Source organism: Camelina sativa, chromosome 18 (assembly GCF_000633955.1).
Source record: "Camelina sativa cultivar DH55 chromosome 18, Cs, whole genome shotgun sequence".
NCBI lineage: Eukaryota > Viridiplantae > Streptophyta > Magnoliopsida > Brassicales > Brassicaceae > Camelina > Camelina sativa.
This window is the reverse complement of record NC_025702.1, coordinates 776,774-786,120: the sequence shown is the minus strand read 5'-3', so window position 1 is coordinate 786,120 and position 9,347 is coordinate 776,774. Positions and strand designations below refer to the sequence as shown.

General features: G+C 32.7%; 2 protein-coding genes across 2 annotated transcripts; one reads left to right on the top strand and one right to left on the bottom strand.

The window, feature by feature from the left end:
* LOC104760190 lies at positions 4,102-5,469 on the top strand. Its single transcript, XM_010483077.2, has 2 exons — positions 4,102-4,559; positions 4,793-5,469. The coding sequence occupies exons 1-2, from the start codon at positions 4,192-4,194 to the stop codon at positions 4,983-4,985; spliced, it is 561 nt and encodes a 186-aa protein (XP_010481379.1). The 5' UTR covers positions 4,102-4,191; the 3' UTR covers positions 4,986-5,469.
* On the bottom strand, positions 5,813-8,489 carry LOC104760189 (probable receptor-like protein kinase At5g47070). The gene is made up of 4 exons (XM_010483076.2): positions 7,606-8,489; positions 6,992-7,243; positions 6,623-6,745; positions 5,813-6,486 (listed from the first exon to the last, which is right to left on the bottom strand). The coding sequence occupies exons 1-4, from the start codon at positions 8,008-8,010 to the stop codon at positions 6,013-6,015; spliced, it is 1,254 nt and encodes a 417-aa protein (XP_010481378.1). The 5' UTR covers positions 8,011-8,489; the 3' UTR covers positions 5,813-6,012.

The following is a 9,347-nucleotide window of genomic DNA, read 5'->3' as shown; positions in this document are numbered from 1 at the left end:
ACTAGTAATAATAGTGATAGCGGTTCAACGGATGAAACAAATAATTCGAGAGGCAGTTGCAGAGGAGAGTAAATACGTACGTACTTCAAGTCTTCGAGACCATACCCTATGGGTTTGGGCGGTGAGTCCACGGCATGTAGTGACAAAGTTACCACGATTTTTTCGTAAAGAAAAGTGGAAATGAGTCAAATGACAAAAGAGGAGAGAATAATTAAATACGAATTTGAGGGAAAAGGTGAAAAAGATAGAGAAAGACCGACGTAAGTGAAAACGATTAGTTTTGGTGTATGTTGATTTAGAGTTCAAAAATAATACCACCATTTTACCATTTTAAGTGGCCATGATTGGTAAGAGACTTTTAAGACTTTAATTTAAAAATATTTAAAGTATTTACAGTTATTTTTTAGTCAATTAGACTTTTGTTGTTTTTATTTTTTTTTAAAGTTTTGAAAGTCACTTCTTTTTTTTCCTTCCTTGTTTTCTCATTTTTTTTTAAACCTTAAATCATGCTTTAAAACTAAATAATTACAAAAACATTCTTTTTTCTCTCCAATATATTGAAAAGCTCTCCAAAGTATATGTATATATATTTTACATATTACATTTTTACAAATTAATAATTCTCATTTTTTCTCTTTCTTTTAAGATCCATTTCAAAAATAATTTTTATTTTTTTATCATCATCATTAATAATGGTGTAAAAAAGTTTACGAAATTCACAAAAGAGTAACATTCAAAACAATGTATTGATTAGTATTTAATGGATTTTTTGACTACTCAATTAAAAAAACATATAAAACAATTAATATCAATGAAATCAATCACCAAACACAAAAGAAAAAACAGAATTTTCAAACAAAAAATCACATATTTGATTGACTTACATTTTTAAATTTTTTAATTTATCATTAATAAAATTTATTGTTGTTATTAAATTGGTATATAAATTAAATTCTGGCATAATTTATATTTATTAAATTGTATTATTAATATATAATAATAATTTAAAAACAGCTACAAATTTAAAAGTTGCTAGTAAACAATCAGATTTTAATAGTTAAAGTTTTTACCGTCAAAGCATCTACAACCAAAATCTCTGCAGCTAAAATTTTAAAGTCAAAGTCTCTACAGCTAAAAGTAACAGCCGTTACCAATCAGGGTCACAATAAATTATTTCTTTATCTGAAAGACAATAAAAGTATATTTATTTATTTGATTTTAAATGATGGTTAAGGTGTAAATAATATTCTCTCCGTTTCAAAATATAAAATGTTATAGAGGTTTTGTTTTGTTTCATAATATAAGATGTTTTTAACTATCTAGGCAACTTTTAGATTAGTTTTATATTTTTTATTATTTATTTTATGCAGTTTTGTTTATGACTGATTAAACTTTTTAAAAATTGATATTCCTTATTATGCGTGTTTTTAGCTAAAATATCTTATATTTTAAAATGGAAGAATTAATAAAAAGTACATTTTATAAATAGTATTAATTTGAAATTAGATATGGAATTTATATAATTAGGTAGGTTTTAGTTCGGAGAATGAAACACACAAACAAGTGGGGGTATCGATAGTAGCCCTGAGATTTTAAACCGAACCGAAATAACCGAACCAAACCGATATTTTTGGTGTTCGGTTCGGTTTCGGTTATGGCGGCTGAACCGATCGGTACAATTTTTTTTCAAAAAACCGAAATATTTCGGTTATTTCGGTTCGGTTTTCGGTTAACCGATTTTTTTTTTTTACTTTTTTTTTAATTTTTTTAATTTTTTTAGGAAAAAAACTAATAAAACCGAAATTTACCCTAAAATAACCGAATTTACCCTAAAATAACCAAAATAACCGAAACCGAAAAAACCGAAATATTTGAAATAAAACCGAAAAACCCAAAATTATCTCTAAATAACCGAAAAATCAGATTTTTCATGTTTTTAATCAAATTTCGGTTAATTTCGGTTTTAAAATTTTAAAACCGAATTAACCGAGAAACCGAAATAACCAAACCGAAATATATTTCGGTTCAATTTGGTAAGATTTTCAAAACTCAAAAAAAAACAAAAAACCGAAATAACCGAACCGAATTCACCGAAATAACCGAAATCTTAGGCCTAATCGATAGCATCGGAGCCCTCAGGCTTGCGCAAGTGTGCGACGTCAACTTGTTAAAATATTTGCTTGCACGTATTCCTTAGCTCGTGTAAGTAAGGTGTATCACACTCCAAGATCCTCTTACAATATCTTCTCCCCATCAATAAGTTATACAATTATAGTATTCATTTTATATTGTTTAACGACCGAACATGGTAATACTTTTCATTTTGCTTGCAATTGCTAGACTACCGGTAATTGTAAAATTTATATATATTCAATAGTCATAGGTAATTTATACAGCATGTTGAGAACTTAACTATTAGATTATGTTAACCACTTGGAGATTAATAAAATCAAAATCCCAGTCCCCAAAGATTTACTTGACTAGTATATATAGACGGTGTTTGGTGACTGGTTAATGGTGTGAACTTTAAGTTCGTCTGAGAGGAGGTTGTAACGTACCAAAAATATCCTTTTCACCCTTCTAAAAATAGGAGAGATTGAAACTAGTCACTATTCTACAAAGGTCCACACTAGATTGAAACAATTGTTTTGCTTATTATATTACCAAGTAAAATATCAAAAACATTAAAAAAAAACACCGACCTCATCGCACCACTACTATTTGTACCTTCTTCCACACAAAGCAGCTCCCTCCCTCAAAGTCTTCGCTAAAGACGTCACCCACTCACGGAAATTCATAAAGTGGACAATACGACAACTTTCTCCATTTTCAAATTCATTGTTTCAATGAAATAAAAATTAAAAAACTTCAAATTTACCATTTTGTCGAGTTATACTACTAGAAGAAAGAAGAAAGAAGAAAGAAGAAAGAAGAAGAGAGAGAGAGACAGAACAACAAGTAAGTAGTAAAAGTGGTAACGCCTCAGCTCGGTTCCAAAAAAACCAAAACCCCCACACGCTCGTGGGGTCCACTCCACTCTTCTTCTCCCTGCGAACCCCATGATTTTTTTTACTAGTATTTTCTTAACGTCTCTCGAGTGCTGGTGGTGGGACCTACAGTTTATGGAACCGAACCGTGATGGAAGTTCAAACTATGTTTTACAATTATGGCCCCTGTTGTTTTTGTAATTTACAGTATTGCCGCTATTTTTGTTGCTTTCCTTCTTGTTTTTGTAAACCTTAAAAAAAAGGCTGTTTCTCCTTTGGACGGATGTGATCTCACAGTTGTTCACTCACTGTACGACTGTAGGCTTTTATTCACTTGTTTGTTTGTTACTAATAGTGGTTAAATCAGAATTTATATTTAGTTCAATGTGTGAAATTATGTATTCAATATGGTTATAGCAGTATATTGATTGATACTATTACTAGTGTATTAGCTAATAGAAATGTTTAGTATAATCCATCCACCTACTATTTTAAACAATCTGATTAGTAAAAAAGTTATTTGTAAAAGGTGATTTAATCATATAAGCTATAAATATGTATGATTATATAATTGCATTATTTTTATTTTGACTATCTTATATAGTTATATACTTATATATATATATGTACCCATGAGAAATTGTAAAAGTAATAGTTACTTTTTACAGTAATTACCTAAATGGCTAAATTTTCAAACTTATGTAACTTTTTCATGTCATAGTAAAAAATCAAATTGAGTAATTTTTACTTTCATGTGAAAGTTAATAATTGAACTAAAAAGCACCAAACGTGAAGATAAAAAGAAACTATTTTACTTTCTACTACTCTTCTCTAGAGAGTTCCTCTAGACCCAATTTTTTTTTTTTTTCTATAACGCTCCTCTCGATCATTCCCTCTTACGTGTCAAAATAAAGTAAAATTTCAGAAGAAAATAACAAAAGTGGTTTTCGATTTCTTGTACTTTCGAAAATGAGCGTTTAAAAAGTTTTACAAAAAGCCAACAGATTCTCCTCTTCTCTCAAAATTCGCCCCTAGTTTCTTACTTTCTCTCTCTTTAAACCCCCAAAAAATACAAAAGATATTTTTCTTATAAAATGCCACTTCACACTTTCTTCACATCAACAAAACCTCTCTCTCTCTCTCTCTTTCTCTTTCTCTTTCTCTTTCTCTTTCTCTTTCGCTCTCAAAACCAGAACACAAAAAAATGGAGGTTTCATCATCGAGAAAGCCTTATTTCATCGAAGAAGAAGAAGACGTTGATAATACTTCTTCTTTGGCTTCTTCTTTATCAGAGATGGAAGCTGGGGTTTCTGGTAATATTAACAACCAGAACGGCGTCGTTTCAGGCCGTTTCTCATACGGTAGATTGAACAGTCTCAGGAATCATAACAACAACTACCCTCAGGGTTATTGTTATAACCATTACAACCAGTACGCTGTTTCGTCTCCTAGATTTGTTGTCTCTGGAAGGTTTCATGATTTCAGTTTCGACAACCAACAGCCTCATTTCTTGGATGCCTGTTTCCTCTGTAAGAAACCTCTTGGTGATAACAGAGACATCTACATGTACAGGTAAAAACTCTTTTCAAGACCTAACCAATACTTAATCAGATCTGATTATTATAACCCATTAAAAACAATTTGATTTTTTTTGGATCCTCAGTTTTTTCAAATTCCTCTGTTTTAGTCGAAATTATGAAAATTTAGGGAGAAAGGACAGATTTTTGGAATACCCATCTCCTCAGTTGTGTTGATTTGATCAAGTTTTTGTGTCTGATTTGAAGTTTTTTTTGTGAAATTGGCAGAGGAGACACACCGTTTTGTAGTGAAGAGTGTAGACAAGAACAGATAGAGAGAGATGAAGCGAAAGAGAAGAAACAGAATCTGTCTTATTCTGTTAAATCAGCTATGAGGAGGAAAGAACAGAGAAGCTCTTCTTCTTCACCAACTAGATCTCGTGATTATGCTTTTCGCAATGGAACTGTTATTGCTGCTTAATTATATAAAAAAAAAATCCAGACTTTGGGGGATATTATAATAATTATAAATTAGGTTTAAGAAAAAAAGAAGAAGAAAATAAAAAGCTATATTGTCTCTGACGCTACGAAGCTCTGGTTTTGGATTCTCTCTTTTGATCTTGAGATCTTTTTAACTTTAGCTTCAAGTCTTGGGGAAAAAAAAAAGGAAGCTAAAGATCCTTTAAATTTTCTAGTTTTCTTTCTTTCCTTTTTTTTTGTTGTAAGGGAAAAAAAAAAGAGTTTCTTCAGTTGAAATTTTGGGAGCATGAGAAGAGAAAATTGTAAATGCCTATGTGAATTATAATAGTGCATGGCATCTTTGAGTAAATTTTCTTGTCTTTTTTTTTTCTTTCTGCTGGGTAAAATCATCTTTCAAGGAGAGTATACAGATGTAAAATCAAGTTATATATGTTGGAGTTACGAAAAATATATACGAGAAAAACTACAAGAATAAGTTTTTTTTTTTGCTTGATGATTTGATAGAAGATTGAGTAATAGTATTTGCATTTGATTCTTTTTGTGGTAAGTTTGGTGACTTGCGAAAAGTGGGAAATAAAGGTATAAAAATATTTTTCCTTCAAATGCTTTTTGGTGGTAGTACAGTTTTCTTTTCTTCACGAACTGGTAGAGAGTAGTAGAACAATATTTCCTAAGTAAATAATTAGTTAAATACCACCAGGGTATTTAGTTAAATACCACAGGTAATCACAAAGCTATTTACCACTAAATAATAGTCTGATGCATAAAAAAAGTTCGCTTCTAACAAATAATTTGCACATAACCAATAAAGTTTTTATCATCGAAAGCTTTGGCTAAGATGTAACGTTATCAACAGTAAAATACATTTTTAAAACCTCCAATGATTCTCTCTTCTCATTCGCTGTATTAAATTTCATTTATAAACACACAATAAATATACCGCTAATCTCTCACAATAAACCAACAAATTGTAAAAACCATTAACTTATTTAGTAATAAAACTGCAAAAAAAGCTTCTAAACTCAAAATCATCCTCTAACACTAACACCTCCTCTCAAACTTGGTTTCACAGGTTCTGCAACTTGTCTCCTCCTTACCTGACTACTTTCCTTAGTCGTAGTCACAGGCATCGGATAATCTTCATTACTGGATTCTTCGATGATCTTTTTCAATCTTTCCACTACAATTTCCATCGTGGGTCGTTCTTTATCGTTCTTTTTTAGACAAAGATCAGCCAATTTAGCCAAACTCTTAGCTCCAGCAGCTGGATAATTGTTTCGTAGCCTAGGGTCAACGATCATGCTGAAGCGTTGACTATCAGCAGGATACTCTTTGACCCAATCCAATAGCCTTTGTTCAGCTACTGGCTTGTTCCTCTCAATGGTTCGGCGTCCGGCTATGATCTCGTACAGCACAACACCGAAGCTGTAGACATCACTCTTTACGCGAAGATGACCGGTTTGCACGTATTCCGGAGCTGCATAGCCGTGTGTACCAACTCTCTGTACAGACAACATTTTAATGAACATTCATCACCTTAAACTATGAGTGAGCTTACATGTCAAACCAAACAGAACAAGCCAAATACACAACACTAAAACGAACGACATAAATAACAGAGAAGTTTTCAATACTTACTGCGGTTGTGACATGAGTATTGTCCCCCTCTGGTCCTTCTCTGGCAAGCCCAAAGTCCGATAATTTCGGATAGAATTCATCGTTTAAGAGCACATTAGATGATTTGAAATCTCTATATATAACCTGCAACCAAATAAATAAGTCTTGATCATCCAATGTATTCATTAAACACACAAGGCGAAACTTAAACCTATATTTCATCCCCAAAAGATCACAACACAGTTACTGAATGTCTCAATCCTAATTTACTAACTATGGCTCTATTTCGAGATTTACATAGAACCTATTGTATAACATTGTTTAAATATCAAGTATCATTAAAAGGGTCTGTCTAAAACCAGATTCCCCCTGATAGTTTTAAATTTGTACCTTGAGGTCATGTAAATAAGCCAATCCTTCAGCTGCACCAAGCATGACCTCGAGTCTTTTTCCCCACGGTAATGTGCGTGATCCACGGGTGAAGAGATGGTCCTCTAAACTTTTATTCGACATGTACTCATAAACCAAAAGCCTCTCGATGCCGTTCTCACCGTCCTCTGAGCAATAACCTATGAGTTTCACAACGTTCTGATGATTCACTACCCCTAAAAGCTGTACCTCTGCTAGCCATTGCTTGTGACCCTAAAATACGCCATTCAACCACAGACAAGGGAAAATTCAAAACTTTTGAAGAAAAATTCAAAACATAGTGACGATGTTGACTTAATAAATGCATCCATTGACTAATTCCTACTCTTTTCCTTCACCATTCTTAAGTCTTTATTCCACCATCATGAAACAAGTGACAAATTTTGAGTTTTCTTCATTGTTCCATCAAATCTAATCTTCTTCTTTTTTGACAATTCTAAGAAGCTTTTTTCATCAAAGCAACTTGGAAGAATCTCTCAGCTAGCTTTACATCTAATTGCTTAATTACCTCCTAATGATTAAATTAGCAAAAGAAACAGAGAGAAGACAAGAAAGTAAAGTAATTAAATTATGACCTGTAAACCTTGTCGGTTGAGTTTCTTAATGGCGACGACAAGTGGAGGATCAGAATCAGCTCCTCCAGTGGTCAGAATCTTTCCTTTATAAACACTACCGAATCCACCTTCACCGATCTTAAGCCTTCTGTTAAACCCATAAGTGGCTCTACTGAGTTCTTCGTAAGTGAAAACCCTAAGATTCTGTTCTCTCTCTGTATACAAATCTTTGATGCTTCTTGGAGAAGGCAACGATCTCGGCGTCTGGAGATTAAACGACTGCGTTTCACTCCGATTCGTTAGCTCTGGAGCTGAGTTTTGTAACAATTCTTTGCCTTTCCTTCTGTTCTTCTTCTTCTTCTTCTTGTCTTTGTCTTTCTGTTGATTTGTTGGTTTCTTTGATTTGAACAAGAACAGACAATTCATGTCTTAAAGAACAGAGAAAAAAGATTGAAACTTTATGAATGAAAACAAGTGGGAATATTGATGATACTTTTGAGCTGACTTAGTTTAAACCCAAAAAAGAAATGTATTTTTTTTGAAAAGTTGGGTTCCTGTCAAAACAGAGAAAGATAGATTATTTATGAAGAAAGAAATTGAATTGAATAAAGAACTGATGAGGAATAAGGGTGTTGTATGAACGCAGATCTATTTAACAACTTCAGGAGAAAGAGTTTTTTTCCTGGAAATTAAGGAGAGAGACAAGAGACAACATTAACAGCCAGAGGTTGATGAGTAGACACAAGACGAGAGAAAGAAAAAAAAAAGAATTCTTTAGATTGGAAAAAGACATAAAAACGTTACGCCATTGCTTATTAAGATAAGAGGAGAAAGAGAAAAGAAGAAATCGCGTTTTTTAAAAACGAGAAAAGAAAACAGAAGAAATCGCGTCCGTACGGATCACACGTAGAAAAGTATGTGTGAAAGAAGAAGAGAAAGAGATTTTAATGACTAATGGAAACACTGGATTGGACACAAGACTTTGTCATACACTCGTACTCATCATACAATTCTAAGCTCTTTGTTTTTAAATCCATACAATTCTAACCTTCTTTTTGTAACTGATAGTATTATGGAATTTTTGGATGAATTTATGAGCCTAACAGAAATTTCATACGTGTTTTATTTTATCCTATTTCACATTTTTAATGATTGTACTTTGAATTTTGCACTTAATATATTAAAAAGGAGAAATCACCGCTAATAGCTACTAATTTTCTTTAGACATTAGTTCACAAAAATGTTTTTATTTATTTATTTTATTTTATCAACTCAACTATAATACTAAAATGTGAATCTTTAACCAATATTCAAAATAAAAAGTTAAGTTAAAAAAACTCCCAGATTCTAATATCGAAACAACCATCATAACCACGTCCACCGGCGCCGGTTCGGCGCCGGAATGTTATCACCTCTTCCTCTCTTTTTAGCTTTATGTCCTTCTGTTATAGTTTTTTCCCCTTGTTTATTTTCTTTGTTCCCCTTTTGCTATCTTATCAAACCTACCCAAACCCTATACTTCTGGTGAGATCTTCAATCAACTTCAAAGGGAAAAGATGGTGTCCGGCGTTTCCCATCAATCACCCTCCACTCGCCCCACCATTACAGAAGTCTTTCCTGAAAGAACCACCGCATCACAAATCTGAGAACTCGTCTACTCGCAACGAAACGCTGCTCCAAGCTACGGCTTACGGCGAACTTCTTCTCGGGTTAACAAGTTCATTTAACAGAACGACCAAGTTCCTCTGGTTCTCCTCCTCCGC

Bases quoted from the DNA above. Each gene is read 5' to 3' on its own strand.
- LOC104760190 (XM_010483077.2), top strand. From the start codon at position 4,192: ATGGAGGTTTCATCATCGAGAAAGCCTTATTTCATCGAAGAAGAAGAA. The intron at 4,560-4,792 runs GTAAAAACTCTT...TGAAATTGGCAG, and splicing joins AGAGACATCTACATGTACAG to AGGAGACACACCGTTTTGTA.
- LOC104760189 (XM_010483076.2), bottom strand. From the start codon at position 8,010: ATGAATTGTCTGTTCTTGTTCAAATCAAAGAAACCAACAAATCAACAG. The intron at 6,746-6,991 runs GTACAAATTTAA...ATTTGGTTGCAG, and splicing joins CTTATTTACATGACCTCAAG to GTTATATATAGAGATTTCAA. The intron at 6,487-6,622 runs GTAAGTATTGAA...TTGTCTGTACAG, and splicing joins ATACTCATGTCACAACCGCA to AGAGTTGGTACACACGGCTA.